This window comes from Nannobrachium achirus (assembly GCF_963921795.1).
Source record: "Nannobrachium achirus genome assembly, chromosome: 20".
In the NCBI taxonomy this organism is placed as follows: domain Eukaryota; kingdom Metazoa; phylum Chordata; class Actinopteri; order Myctophiformes; family Myctophidae; genus Nannobrachium; species Nannobrachium achirus.
The window spans coordinates 32,487,919-32,503,570 of record NC_137827.1 but is presented as its reverse complement, the minus strand read 5'-3'; the positions used below and the strand labels follow the sequence as shown (position 1 = coordinate 32,503,570).

The 15,652-nt window shown below is 43.3% G+C and overlaps 2 protein-coding genes across 3 annotated transcripts in view; both read right to left on the bottom strand.

Annotated features, from left to right (window-relative positions):
• Positions 1-2,234: 2,234 nt before the first annotated feature.
• On the bottom strand, positions 2,235-5,885 carry LOC308306088 (transmembrane protein 212-like; the record flags this gene model as incomplete). The annotated part of the gene is made up of 2 exons (XM_080750988.1): positions 2,235-2,570; positions 5,853-5,885. 2 exons carry the CDS (start codon positions 5,883-5,885, stop codon positions 2,235-2,237), a joined length of 369 nt encoding a protein of 122 aa, XP_080607114.1.
• Positions 5,886-6,702: 817 nt separating this feature from the next.
• The window catches only part of ppp2r3a (protein phosphatase 2, regulatory subunit B'', alpha), a 42,824-nt gene continuing 33,874 nt past the window's right edge, over positions 6,703-15,652 (bottom strand). Inside the window, exons 8-14 of one of the 2 annotated variants that reach the window (XR_013963134.1) lie at positions 13,752-13,800; positions 13,370-13,459; positions 12,764-12,939; positions 12,094-12,212; positions 11,426-11,532; positions 8,478-10,815; positions 6,703-6,829 (exon numbers count right to left, since the gene is read on the bottom strand). Coding sequence is in view for 1 of the 2 variants with exons in the window: in XM_080750601.1 (XP_080606727.1) it covers positions 10,719-10,815; positions 11,426-11,532; positions 12,094-12,212; positions 12,764-12,939; positions 13,370-13,459; positions 13,752-13,800 (638 nt within the window). In the remaining variant the exon portion in view is untranslated. Of the gene's footprint in view, positions 6,830-8,406; positions 10,816-11,425; positions 11,533-12,093; positions 12,213-12,763; positions 12,940-13,369; positions 13,460-13,751; positions 13,801-15,652 lie in introns of those variants that run through there. The other variant, XM_080750601.1, reaches the window with a different exon arrangement.

The window sequence follows — 15,652 nt, the reverse complement described above, 5'->3', positions numbered from 1 at the left end:
CTATGTTGTCCTGCTAAACATTCAAATATACACTTCAGCTGCACACATGAGTAAAATACTCTGTGAAAGTAAAGTTTTTCCATTTGTAACTCAGAGAGCGCACAAATGTAAGCAAACACAGCGTAGCGGCAGGAGGATGAAGTGAGTAGAGCAGTGGTTCCCAAACCTTTCAGGCCGAGACCCAAAAGAGAGATCAGAAGTTTGGCCGGGACCCAAACTAGTAAAAATAGCAGATGCGATGCGATCGAGTTGCGAGGCGTTGTGAGCATGTAGATCTGCTATTTTCACAATAGAACCGTGTTATACAAAATGTAATGCCTCAACTCTTAGTGATCGTCAGGGTGGGGGGGTCCCCAGTTAAAAAATCAAACCTCGGTTCGAAGTGAAGCGGTGAACTATTATTCTATGTGTTCTAGAGTTATGAACGTACAGGACAGATAAAACCTGTTCATTCTGAACTGAAATGGCCATATATGGACATGGGACACACATTTTGCTTTTTGAAAAAGCCTATTCATTCTGGACTGATATTCTGGACATACGGGACAGAAAAAAACCTGTTCATTCTGGACTGGAGTGACCATATATGGACATGAGGTGACATACATTTTGTTTTTGAAAAAACCTGTTCATTCTGGACTGAAATGACCATATATGGGCGTGGGACACACAAAGCCACTCATTGGAAGCGGTTTTCACCGCTTCAAAAATGATTATTTTGGGGGCAGCGGCCTGAAAAGGTTGAGAACCACTGAGTTAGAATATACTGTAACAGAGTTCTAGAAGTGGCAGCCTTGATGAGCAGATTAGCCTCCCCTCTGGTATGTCTGGAACAAGCAGATGACTCCTCCTCATCAAGGATCTTGCCATGCCCAAGGACATCATGCTCTGGGAAAAAAAACTTTTTCTCTCTGCCTGCCTGCCTGCCTGCCTGCCTCCCTCCTTCGCTCCCTCCGCATCTCTATTTCTCTTTCTCATTGGTTCCACTTGCTTTCACAGTCTTTTCAGGGCTTTCCCAGCTGACCTTATCTGAAGCCTCTGTGTTTTAAGGGGATCCGTTGTGTGCATGTGTGTGCGTGTGCGTGCGTGTGCGTGTGTGTGTGTGTGTGTGTGTGTGTGTGTGTGTGTGTGTGTGTGTGTGTGTGTGTGTGTGTGTTTTCCAGGGCCTGCACCCGGGCCAATCACGTCAAGTGTTCCGACAGTGAGGACATAATCCAACTATGACATCACGGTCAGATGACATCACTGCGGAGTGGGTGTCGGCAATCATCGCAGAGGAATGTCTGTGATTCAAGGAGGCGGGACCGAGGGCCTGGGCTCTGCAATCTGGTTGGCTGCTTTGTCCTGTGACAAATTTGTGGAACGATGCAGAATGCCATTTGGAACAACGACCAGTTAACTCTGACCTTCGAAGGGGAGGCAGATCGCTAATGTCCTTGTCACAACAATATGACATGCCAACCATTACAGCATTCTAATAAGAACAATCCCTGCATTCAGGACAATACCCCCCCAGACACACCACACCACACACAAAAGAGAAATCTTGATCAAGAAATCCCCTTTCTCATCTAAACTCTTAAGAATAGAAAAGTATTAGTATGAAGTGTTCTCTGCAGTGTTGTCTCTTCAGTGTCAGTGACATCCTGCATAGAAGTCTGATGGAACCCATCACATTCGTTGCAATGGGAACATGGACGTGCAGAGAATGTTGGAGAGGCAGGGGCAGAAATTTCTAAAAGGGCACTTTTGGTGAAAATACCGAAAATAGCCGACCTCCAAGCTTGTGAGCTTGAAGGTCGGCTATTTTCGGTGCTTGATACCACACTGAACTAAGCATGAATTTCTACATAGAGAGGGCAATTCTTAGTCTTTCAACAAAAGATGCTGCATTCAAGTTCAGGAGAGTTTCGACAGGGCACTTCTCTTGCTGCCTTCAGATATGGCGTGGAAAGAGGGCATTTGCATTTCTTTCACCATAGTAACTTTTTTTACAGACGGTTAAAAGGGCAGGGGCCCCCTTTGATGTCTATGTGTGCACGTGCCTGACTGGGAATATCCAAACATTTTCTTGATTTGGGCGCTGCAACATCATGCAGTCATCTGCTCAGAGTTATGGGGATCTGGGGCCTAATGAAAACCAAACTGGGGGTCCTTGAACATTAAAACGCTTGAGAACCAGTGCTTAGTTTAAGGAACTCCTTTGGTTCAGCTTTTGGAGCCTTTGTTTTCTATCACCTAAACATGTTGACGTGCCCCGTCCTTAGCAGTCGTGTGGTGAGGACGATGACTGTGGAGAGAGAGGCGATGAATATGACGGTACTGGCAAACAGGTCGACGGTGCGTAGGATCAGGTGGTACCACTCGGCCCCGGCCGGGTCCAGACACAGGCTGCTTGCGGCCCGGTACGGGTAAGGGTAGCCAGCAGCGTGGGAGACGTATCCATGAGTGACCGCTCCAAGGTAGGAGTAATAGCACAGAGGCCCTGTCAACACTGCTGCCATGGCGACGGCAAACATCAGCGGTGACATCATAGTGCACAGGATGGAGAAGATGTAAGCCATCTCCCACTGAGAGAGGAAGAGAGAAACACAATTATACACACACGTCTCTATTATGCATATAATAGAGACACACACACCTGATAGGGTTTTATATATAGGCTATACATACACATACAGATACTAGTGAAGTTATAAGTAATTAAGATAGAATTGTGTGGCATGGCAGACAGTGGCAGAGAAGCATAACTGAAAAAGAATATATCTGGCGTTGCCATTAGCACCCATGTGGGGGCTCCACTGAGGTGCAACAGAAAGCATGGTAGAGGGAAAGTTACAGATTTGATTTGTACTACACACTGTACAAACACACATGCACATGGACCTGATTTAACAGGCCAGTTTTCTGTCGTCTTTTAATGTCTATGATATGGTTAACAGATCAACACCAAGGTTAAAACACATTTGTAGACACACACTCATTAAAAAACACACACATACTATCACTTATTTAAAAATCACACCCGTGTGAAGTGGAGCTGTGTGTGTGTGTGTGTGTGTGTGTGTGTGTGTGTGTGTGTGTGTGTGTGTGTGTGTGTGTGTGTGTGTGGATCATGTGTACCGATTTTTGTGACATTTGAAGAAAATATGTAGGAGAAGGAGCAAAAAGTGTGTTTTGGAGAAAATTCAAGATGGCGGAAAATCTATCATGGCGCAAATGGGCGTGGCCTATATGGGGAGATGCGTCATGACCCAAGGAATCCAGGGAAAAAATATTTTTTATTTTCCGACCTACGGTTCAAGAGTTACAGGCCAAAACGTAAAGTGGGGTGTTATGGCGCCACCATGCGGCCAAATGACACAATTATTTTTTATTTAATCCTTGAAATCATTATGAACCTCCTCTCCAAGTCTTGAAACTCTAGCCCCTATGGTTTGCGAGAGACAAATAATTGAATGTGAGTTTTTGCAATTCCCATTATAAGTCAATGGGGAAAATTAATTCACTAATAAATTAATATCAATTAAACTATAGAACCTTTCTCTTAGAAAAGTAATAGCCCACGATTCCTGAGTAAGCTGGTCGATTTGACATATGGCGCGAGTGTGTGGTGGCAAAACTGTGGGACTAGTGGCGTGCCGAAGTTTAGGAAGTTCAGGCTACATACACACAGACACACACACACACAGACAGACACACACACACACACACACACAGACCCACACAGCCACGTATAGGGAGCCTGTGCTTCACACAGCTCCAAAAATCACACCCGTGTGAAGTGGAGCTGTGTGTGTGTGTGTGTGTGTGTGTGTGTGTGTGTGTGTGTGTGTGTGTGTGTGTGTGTGTGTGTGTGTGTGTGTGTGTGTGGATCATGTGTACCGATTTTTGTGACATTTGAAGAAAATATGTAGGAGAAGGAGCAAAAAGTGTGTTTTGGAGAAAATTCAAGATGGCGGAAAATCTATCATGGCGCAAATGGGCGTGGCCTATATGGGGAGATGCGTCATGACCCAAGGAATCCAGGGAAAAAATATTTTTTATTTTCCGACCTACGGTTCAAGAGTTACAGGCCAAAACGTAAAGTGGGGTGTTATGGCGCCACCATGCGGCCAAATGACACAATTATTTTTTATTTAATCCTTGAAATCATTATGAACCTCCTCTCCAAGTCTTGAAACTCTAGCCCCTATGGTTTGCGAGAGACAAATAATTGAATGTGAGTTTTTGCAATTCCCATTATAAGTCAATGGGGAAAATTAATTCACTAATAAATTAATATCAATTAAACTATAGAACCTTTCTCTTAGAAAAGTAATAGCCCACGATTCCTGAGTAAGCCGGTCGATTTGACATATGGCGCGAGTGTGTGGTGGCAAAACTGTGGGACTAGTGGCGTGCCGAAGTTTAGGAAGTTCAGGCTACATACACACAGACACACACACACACACAGACAGACACACACACACACACACACACAGACCCACACAGCCACGTATAGGGCCTGTGCTTCACACAGCTCCAAAAATCACACCCGTGTGAAGTGGAGCTGTGTGTGTGTGTGTGTGTGTGTGTGTGTGTGTGTGTGTGTGTGTGTGTGTGTGTGTGTGTGTGTGGATCATGTGTACCGATTTTTGTGACATTTGAAGAAAATATGTAGGAAAAGGAGCAAAAAGTGTGTTTTGGAGAAAATTCAAGATGGCGGAAAATCTATCATGGCGCAAATGGGCGTGGCCTATATGGGGAGATGCGTCATGACCCAAGGAATCCAGGGAAAAAATATTTTTTATTTTCCGACCTACGGTTCAAGAGTTACAGGCCAAAACGTAAAGTGGGGTGTTATGGCGCCACCATGCGGCCAAATGACACAATTATTTTTTATTTAATCCTTGAAATCATTATGAACCTCCTCTCCAAGTCTTGAAACTCTAGCCCCTATGGTTTGCGAGAGACAAATAATTGAATGTGAGTTTTTGCGATTCCCATTATAAGTCAATGGGGAAAATTAATTCACTAATAAATTAATATCAATTAAACTATAGAACCTTTCTCTTAGAAAAGTAATAGCCCACGATTCCCGAGTAAGCCGTTCGATTTGACATATGGCGCGAGTGTGTGGTGGCAAAACTGTGGGACTAGTGGCGTGCCGAAGTTTAGGAAGTTCAGGCTACATACAGACACACACACAGACAGACAGACAGACACACAGACATACAGACCCACACGGCCACGTATAGGGAGCCTGTGCTTCACACAGCTCCAAAAAGACATACTAAATTGAATTGCCACATCTACAATGGTTAATTTAGCAGTCTCTCATTTATGGATGGTTTGTGCATAGCTGTCAACAGCCAGGTAAATGTGGTCATTGGCCAGTGTGGCATCATTGACCAGTCCAGGGGTGTCACGCTGCAAACTTGTAAAATTTGTGAAAATGTATGCAAATCTTTGAATATATGTATTTGTTAAGCGAACATTTGTAACTCAAATTTTGTGGGGTACCCGGAACAAAATATTTTCAGATGGGGGTCCATGGCCAATTACATATCATTTTGGGGGTCCTTCACATGAAAAAGTTTGAGCACCACTGACATAGAAACATAGGTTTTTCAAAAATCCTTAGAAGGATTTGAAATATACTCAAAAATAGCAGATCTACAAGCTCGCAGCGCTTCACTCAGAGCTTGTATATCTATTTTTCAATAGTTAAAGCACAAAATAATTGTGCGGGGGCCCGCAGTGAATCCTTATACCCAGGGCCCAGAATTTGGTGCGACACCCCTGTCATCACTGGGAATCTCCCAGGTTCTTTTCCACCAATAAAAGTCTCGACGCCGCACCACACTCACCAGAGACTTCCTGTTTTGGTCCCTGTTTGCCATGACGACGCTGACGCCAGCCGCAGTGGCCTGGGACCCATGACACAACACAACGACAGTTACTGATTCATGGTGCACAGAAATGCTTACGTCAAACATACAAGAATGCTGCATGTAGCCTAAATACATGTGTGCTTGCATATTTTACAATATGGCTGAATGCTTGTGAATATGCCTCTGCAGTCTGCACAAACAGATATATTTCTGAATGAACAGTACAAATGCTCCTTGAGTTGAAACAAATATAGGCCTAATGGAACAATTAACCTTTTATCTGAAAGACAACTGATAAGAGAACCGAATCAAACTGTCAAACATTATCTCAGACATCTCCTGACAGTGATATATTATATTAGCAAAATCAGCAGATCTAACAAGCTAAAAATGTGTCGCTTCTCGCAGTGTTTTCAACTTGCAGATCTGCTACTTTTTATACTTTTGTGTGCCGCTGTAGTATTATCAAGTAGGGCATTCATTTATGAAAAAACAACAATTTTAAAGAAGGCGATAAGAGGTTTCTGCCAGACAGCCACGACATCACGCATGTCTCTGTACTGTAGATGTGTAAGAGATTTCAGTTCTTAACCACCTAACCCTCTTGTCTATACTAAGTAAACTTGACCAGGGATGGCTCCGAATCCTTACTTGGTCCACCCCCCCCTCCCTACAACCCTCTAGTAACTCTCTTCGTTGGAAATAACCGATATACAAACTCTCAACTCGTGTGTGTGTGTGTGTGTGTGTGTGTGTGTGTGTGTGTGTGTGTGTGTGTGTGTGTGTGTAGGTGACAACACATACCGATATCCCCATCCATACAGGTGCAGCTATCTTGCAGTCCCAGCTGATGAGCCATGGTCTGTAGGATCCACCAGGGAAAAAGGCTAGAATGCCCGACAAAATACTCAACAAGCCCAAAGATAGCTGACTGAACCCCACTGACCGCCAACCTGCCATGGTCCCCGTCCCCGCACACACACACACACACACACACACACACACACACACACACACACACACACACACACACACACACACACACACAATTAACTAAACCTTATGGGCTTCACTAGTTAAATTAAGTTAGTCACTTTAGAATTCAGCAGGTGCTCACAGAGACTAACGCTCTCTAGGTGACAGAGATACTGAGACTATGAAGACCTCGTAAGGTGAAGGTTGGCATATATCTCTTTGGGAGGACAGTAACTCAGGCAACTAAACAAACACATCAACGTGTGTGTGTGTGTGTGTGTGTGTGTGTGTGTGCACTTGTACTCTAGTGAGGGCCAAATGTCCCCAAACATAGGCTATACAAGAGGTCTCTAAAACGATTTTATGTCTGATTTGTACTTAATTGCACACCACTGTTGCGCACTGAAAATAGGTGATCTACAAGTTTACAATACATCAAACTGACACATATTGTGAGCTTGTAGATCTGCTATTCTTGGTGTGTTACACCACCACCATGGAGCGTAGCCTCTCAGACTTCCAGGTTCCAGGTAAACATAGCCAAAAAAATGTACATATTCTCCCAAATATAGTAATACAAACGTGGGCGGGTGCATACCGTGCGTCTAAGTGCTTGTGTGGGTGAGGATGCATGGGTCTTGGGCTGGTGACATGTAACCAAGAGATCAAGGACTTCCAATGAGAATTGTCTTCCTGAAAACACTTTTATTTTCAACTCGGGTTCAAAGAAAAGCAAAGAGAAAAAAGGTGGGAAGAAAAAAAAGAAAAAGAAAATATATGGTAAGTATAGAGAAAAGAAATGAAGAAATAAAAGAACAAAAGAGAGAAAGAAAGAAAGGAAGAAAGAAAGAAAGAAAAAAGAAAGAACGAAGTTACGAACAAATGGGAAAAGAAAGAAACGCCATGCCAATACATTAACACATTTGAACTGCCCTGCAAGGGGGAAGTACATCAAAGTAAAAGTCTGTCCCCCGTCGCTTGAAATGTTTGCCTCCCTAGAGACAAAATGTTTCAAAATAAAAGTCCTCTAGTTGTCCAGAGTGCCTCTGGCTGGGGCCGACACCATCATGGCTTTCTCTCCTCTCCCCAGTGCTGAGCGGGTCAACGCCAGGGCACATTGCATAGCCAGATAGAAGAAGCACCATCTTCAAACCTTCTACTTTAGAAATGTCTGGATGGACTTGTCTCCATGAGTGTGTGTGTGTGTGTGTGTGTGTGTGTGTGTGTGTGTGTGTGTGTGTGTGTGTGTGTGTGTGTGTGTGTGTGTGTGTGTGTGTGTGTGCGCGCGTGGGCGCGTGTGTATGTCTCAACAGCAGCAAATAAGAGATGCCTCTCAAAATCATATGATTGTCAGTTCGCTGGCCTCAGATCAGTCCTCCAGAGGATTGCGCTCCGCTCTGCTGATGATGTCATCAATGTGTTTCAAATACACATATGCACACACACACTCTTGTGATAATTTACCCCCCCCCACTCCCCCATAACGCCACACAGTGGCACAGCAATACAAACCATCAAATTACATAAAAACTGAACATTATATCAACAATGGCTTATTAATTAAATACACAGTCAGGCACATTTACAATGGTTATGGAGCAGAAAGTAGCAACTCATGGGACTCACGGCCTTAACAGTGTCCATCGGTTCTCTCTCCACATGGTGAATACTGGTGTGTGTGTGTGTATGTGTGTGCATGTAGATATGTGTGCCTGTGTAAACACTGTTCTAGAAATACTCTTAAGGACTACTCTAGCAAATAAGACACTGACAGTGGAAGCAGCGTGTATGTGTCTATGTGAACAGAAGTGCCAGCGAGTGAGCAATAAAGTCCGTAGACTGAAACTAAAGCCCTTGGGGTTACGAGACGAGTACCCCAGCCACCCCCCCGCCCCCCCCCCCCCTAATTAAGGAGTTAAACAAACTAATACGTCGACCCTGGGAACCCTGTGGCAACAACTTCGTCATATTAACAGCTTAGTTCTGAGAGCTACGCAGCGCACACTCCTAAACAGACTCCTCTATCACTGATTTACAAGCAAACACACACGGCTAGATACAGTAAGAGCTGTGTACACAAACACACGCACGCACGCACGCACACACACATCCCTCTCCCTTTAAATACACAGAAAATAATTGTCCAATGGCACAGTATATTTTGTATGTATCACACAACTTGATTTGTTGTTAACTTGTTTTGTATAGGATGAGCATGGAATATGCCAGTGAGGTTCCCTGGTAGGAGCTAAATACAGAAAAATTCAACACCCTCCGTATCAAAAGAAAGACTATTGGTGGTTGTAACATTTCCCTTTTCAACTGAACACGTGCTGAAAATAAATACAGACAGCGCAAAACGTTATTTACTGGCTACTACCATCTACTAAATGAATTGCTCACAATTAGTAGTGTTCACCAAGAAGCCCGATTTAACCTTCCGTCATACGACGGAGGTCGGAGGTGCATGCCAGAAATGGACGAAGATCGTCTATTTCCGGGATGCAGCGCCATTCATACTCCACCGCACGACTGAACTAATTCACAAGCCAACAACACCGGCAAGCTGCATGTGAACATCCGCGCGTCATATGGAAATGTGTGTGTGGACACAACTCTGCCAGAGAGTTTGATATGTATCATAATGAGCCTATATACACAGGTCCTCTCGCTGTACGGGAGAGAGCAGACCACATCGACGTGAATGGAGGGAACATTCTGGTTCCCCTGAAACATTCTTCCAAATAATGACATCACAAAGGGATTCCAGAAGGGTGGCGCTGATAACATCGCTCTAAGAATAGAATGGCCTGGGCCGTTCTCTGAACTAAAACTCCCTCATGGAAAAGGTTACCCAGCCATTATGTGGCTCTGCTGCATAACAGTGACATCACAGGTCGGTGTGTTGGCACTGAAGTGGCATGGGGTGGCCACAGGAGGGTGCTGATCAGCCTTGTCATCTGATCTCCCCAACCTTCTCTGAAGGAGTTTTAACAACTTCCTCAATGAGTAAAGCAGTAATAGATGTATGCTGTTCAGCAGTAGATTGCAGGTTTCCAGTGGCTGTTTCTGCCCGTGTCTATTTCTTCCGTCTCTATTTATTGATAGTATGGGCAGGTCTAATTTACACTTTGATGTAGAGACCATGTCACTTGAACAACTCAACTATTAGATTTATGTCTGTGTTTTTATTTGGAGTAGGGGCCATTTTAAGTCTGTCTCTCTCTGTCTATCCACAGTAAACGTATAAAAATACAGGACACATGATTGTCTTTAGCATGATTGTCAGTAGAGAACTCACAATGGCAGCTACACATTGTTTTAGTTATTCTACAGTAACTATTTTTGTTCATTCATTCGCTTTTTTGAGTTCTCAATGTGTCAGAGCTTATGCGACCAACTCCCATCTCCACACAGTAAAATACATTTAACTCTCAGAGGTTACAGATGTAACCAAATTGACCCAGAAGGGACCATTTGGTTACCCTCTGGTTAACCTCTCAAGAGTTGCGTTTCACCGCTTTGTGCTTTCAGGTAGGTGTGAGGAGCTGTAGGCGTGTACAGATTAGACACATTATTGCACCAGATGCAGTCTTTCTTGGTATACATTCACAAACACACGCACAAACTCTTAACAGTCCATGTCCGAGGAAGGGGAAACTCAAGTCTTTTTCTTTCTTTTCTTTCTGTTTCAGTGTTGTCACGTCACGAGACAGACGGACGCAAGCACCGTCATGCTGTAGCTGTCTCTGCATCAACCGCCTTTCTCCTCCCCTCCGTATCCAGTCGGACTCCTCTGTCCCTCTGTTCCTCCTTTTCGTTCCTGTGAGTCCAGGAGGGGACCAGGGGTGTCTGAAGATGAGGATCTCACGCCGACAGGTCAGAAATCACCAGTTTTTCAATCTTATTCCCAATTTCTCCGGGGACCTGAAGCTCATCAGACTCGTAGTCGTCATCAAACGACCTATGGTTGGTTGGCATGTAAAAGAAAACTAGATTAGCATGTAGTAGATGTGTAAACTGCTATATGCTGCACAGGTTCTACTTTTGTTTTGGTTAATAATGAGCACTTAAGCCAGGGGTATTCAACTAAATTGTTCAGTGGGCCACATTGTCAGAAACCCAAGGGGCCGGGGGCCAGATTAACGGTCCCAGCCCCCGTTAACAAACGGTTACATTTAAAACTCAAACAATCATTGCATTCAGGTTCATTGATTAACTGGTATCCTAGAGTTTAAATGTACATTTTGTTAGTGTAGTTTACTTTAGACTGATGCTAGGTTCTTGGTTTACCTTGCTTATTGTAAGCGCCTGCTAAATATCTAAATTGTAAATTCAAAGCTAATGCAAATTAGTCTATGCGTGGAGAAGTGTACTGTAGCTGTGTTATGTCTTACATGCTTGTTGTTTTTATGTATGTATGAGCACGCTTGCAGCAATGTGTACTGCGTGTGCGTGTGTGTGCATGCGTGTGTGTGCATGCGTGTGTGTGTGTGTGTGTGTGTGTGTGTGTGTGTGTGTGTGTGTGTGTGTGTGTGTGTGTGTGTGTGTGTGTGCGCGCGTGTGCATTTTACCCCTCATGTAGCTGTTCATTAGCAGTCTCCTCCGCAACCAGTATCTCATACTCCTCCGAGGCGTATTTATCCCAGTCTGATGGCTCTGGACCCTCACTGTCAATGTCCTAAAACACAACCCTCACCATTAAAGAGGTGGTACCAAGTTTTGTACTTTTTCTGTTTTGTATGTTTCTATGAAGTAAACATTCTAATAGGCCACCGGGTGGGGTTATAATGTGCAGATTTGTCTTCCCTGTGTATTTGTGTTTACTTCCTGAAAGCTGAAAGCCTCTTAGTCAAAAGGCCAAGTCGAAAAACACAGATTAAATGACATCATAAAATCATCCCCTCCCTTTTTACCATTCACTCAAGACTGTGGGTGTGGCTAACTTCAGCTGGGTCACCACCCATGCCTAATGAACTGGTGGGTGTGGCCACATAAAAACACAAAATTAACTGTATACTGTAATATTCATCTGTATACTTTTTTTGAAAAAATCTTCCTCCTAGTATACAGGTAATCATAATACCTGATCATCATGTTTTAGTGGAGAAAATATCATGGCACTGCATCTATATACTTTGTCCCCTCCGTTTTTCCCTCTACACCAAACCTCTTTACAAGAAAATGGACACAACACAACAACAATATGGATGTCACTGTAATGAATAGTGTATTAACTGACCTTTTGCACAGCAAAGGGGTCTCTCTGCTCATGATCCAGGTATTTCTCCAGGTTGAAGAAGGTATCAAAGAAGATGTGAGCCATCCGACAGCGCTTTAGATCACTAAGGGTTATCTTACCTGCAGAAATAACATCATTATGCAAAGTCAAACAGAGGAACAGTAGAGACAGATACACGGAAAGCGAGGTTGAACCACATTCTTTATCTTCTGGTTCAACATCAGCATAAGCTAAAGGGCCGGTCCAAAGACCACAACCATCTCCTTGCTTTTGGAGATCTTTAGGGCTAAGTTCATAATTACTAGTGAGGGGAATTCTGCTCATTCTTAATGTATACAAAGAATACAGGAGCAGCTGACAGAATGTAACCCTGGGGAGAAGCAGCGCTAATGTGAACTGATAATTTGTTGTTGATTGGCTACTTTGTCATGCTAAAAGCAATAAACACACAGGCAACATGCACGAGAAGCACTGGCCTCTAGGTGCTGTACAATGATGTTATTGTAAAACATAAGTCATCCGACTTATGTGTATCCGACTGTGTATCATCACAAGTCAATGACTGTTTAGACAGCTGATATTTGTCTTTTTTTTGGTAATGATAGACACAGACAGACAGCCAGACAGACAGAGAGAATGAAAGAAAGACAGAAATTAGTTTGAATCTGACCTGGGGCCTCAGGTTTGACCAGGTCGAGCATCTGGCAGAGCAGGTCCTGGAAGGGCAGGGGTTCGATTCCCATTCCCTCCATCCTCTCACACTGCTCTTCATAGAAATACTCCAACTCAAACATGGACAATACCCCGTCTCCATCTACGTCCATACAGCGGAACCAGTACTCTATACTGGAGACAGGTACAAGAGGGTCAGACACATATACTTTATAAAGCATGTGTCTGTCTCTCTCTCTCTCTCTCACCCACACACCTTGATTGATTGATTTAAGTATTTATTAGAAGTTTGCATAGGAAAAGGTACATTTTCATGACAGTACAGTTCACTGGTACAGGGTCAACTAAAAGGAAAGCACATGGCTTATTTACATCGAGATCTTTTCTTTTTGTTTACTCGTATAACATTGAATGACAGATAAAACACAGTACTATGCAGGGAAAAACAGATTAGTTAACTTTTGGGGACTTTACATAACCCACCAGATACATGCCCAACAGCAACCCTTGCCTTATCAAACTGCAGAAAACAGAATGTCAGCTTGGAAGGAACGCATACACACACACTTGCACGCACACACGCACGCACGTGGCTTTGTATTACCTGGTGTGATTTTTCTTGTCTTCTTCAGAGATAAGGAACCACACAAACTCAGCATAGCTCATCCTGCCTTCCCTCTGCACAGAGTTACCCCTGGAAACAACACACATGGAATCATTCACATTTAATTGACAAAAATGCACATACGTGAACATATATTTGAACATATCTGTCAAAAGGATAAAACACCACTTCTGTCCTTGACCACCAAACATAATGAACTAAAACTTAGTTGACTGGGGCTGGCTAGGATAGGGAAGCTAGGGCTCAGGTATTTGTGTGTGAGTGTGAGTGTGAGTGTGTGTGTGTGTGTGTGTGAGTGTGAGTGTATGTGTGTGAGTGTGAGTGTGTGTGTGTGTGTGTGTGTGTGTGTGTGTTGGCTTACCGAGTGACGGCCCCTGAGAACATTCTCTCGATGATTCTGTTTGAGGATGCTGTCACAGATGGGAATGAGAAGAATGTGACTTTAAGCCCACACAATACAAACACATGCATTTTTAGGCAACTGAACACACAAAGGCACACAGTGATTGTGACCAGATGTTGGTGTTATCTGCACTGTGATTTGACTGTTTGCAAGAGTGACACATGATTTATGCTAGCACAAACGTGGCATATACCGCATGAAGCGATCGACTGCTGGGTCTTTACTTTGCTTTCTATACAAGAGGCAAATTACTAATCACTACAGTATATGTGCATTTTTATGCTTTTTACTTTAAGTATAGTTATGTATGTCCAATTGGGCAAGAATTCTATTTACATAAATCCCACGCAATCCCAAAGCTGCAGAAAATAAATAAATACATAAAGAAAAAGTGTCACTTCATCATGTTTTTCTTCCCCGTTTAAAACACTGGTTGCTATGACAGGCTTTTATATGTACCAAACATCTCACTAGGGTCAATTCAATTAGATTACTTCAATTTAACTTTTGCAGCCCTACAAAAAAAAAGTATTCAAATATTTTTACTTTTACTTCAAGTAAAAGTACAAAAGTATTGGTATCAAAACGTACTTAAAGTACGAGGTGAAGAGCTATCACCTCCCAGTGGTGTAGTTTTCTAGCTATCAACCAAAAATCACACTCGTGTGAAGTGGAGCTGTGTGTGTGTGTGTGTGTGTGTGTGTGTGTGTGTGTGTGTGTGTGTGTGTGTGTGTGGATCATGTGTACCGATTTTTGTGACATTTGAAGAAAATATGTAGGAAAAGGAGCAAAAAGTGTGTTTTGGAGAAAATTCAAGATGGCGGAAAATCTATCATGGTGCAAATGGGCGTGGCCTATATGGGGAGATGCGTCATGACCCAAGGAATCCAGGGAAAAAATATTTTTAATTTTCCGACCTACGGTTCAAGAGTTACAGGCCAAAACGTAAAGTGGGGTGTTATGGCGCCACCATGCGGCCAAATGACACAATTATTTTTTATTTAATCCTTGAAAGCATTATGAACCTCCTCTCCAAGTCTTGAAACTCTAGCCCCTATGGTTTGCGAGAGACAAATAATTGAATGTGAGTTTTTGCAATTCCCATTATAAGTCAATGGGGAAAATTAATTCACTAATAAATTAATATCAATTAAACTATAGAACCTTTCTCTTAGAAAAGTAATAGCCCACGATTCCTGAGTAAGCCGGTCGATTTGACATATGGCGCGAGTGTGTGGTGGCAAAACTGTGGGACTAGTGGCGTGCCGAAGTTTAGGAAGTTCAGGCTACATACACACAGACAGACACACACACACACACACACACACAGACAGACAGACCCACACGGCCACGTATAGGGAGCCTGTGTTTCACACAGCTCCAAAAATGTATAACGACTTCACCTTGGACTATGATAGAGGCTTTAGGGTCCATGTGGTTCCATTTGTACACTGTCAGAGTTAAAGGACAACTTTAGTTTTTTGGAGCTGTGTGAAGCACAGGCTCCCTATACGTGGCCGTGTGGGTCTGTATGTGTGTCTGTCTGTGTGTCTGTGTGTGTGTGTGTATGTAGCCTGAACTTCCTAAACTTCGGCACGCCACTAGTCCCACAGTTTTGCCACCACACACTCGCGCCATATGTCAAATCGTCCGGCTTACTCGGGAATCGTGGGCTATTACTTTTCTAAGAGAAAGGTTCTATAGTTTAATTGATATTAATTTATTAGTGAATTAATTTTCCCCATTGACTTATAATGGGAATCGCAAAAACTCACATTCAATTATTTGTCTCTCGCAAACCATAGGGGCTAGAGTTTCAAGACTTGGAGAGGAGGTTCATAATGATTTCAAGGATTAAA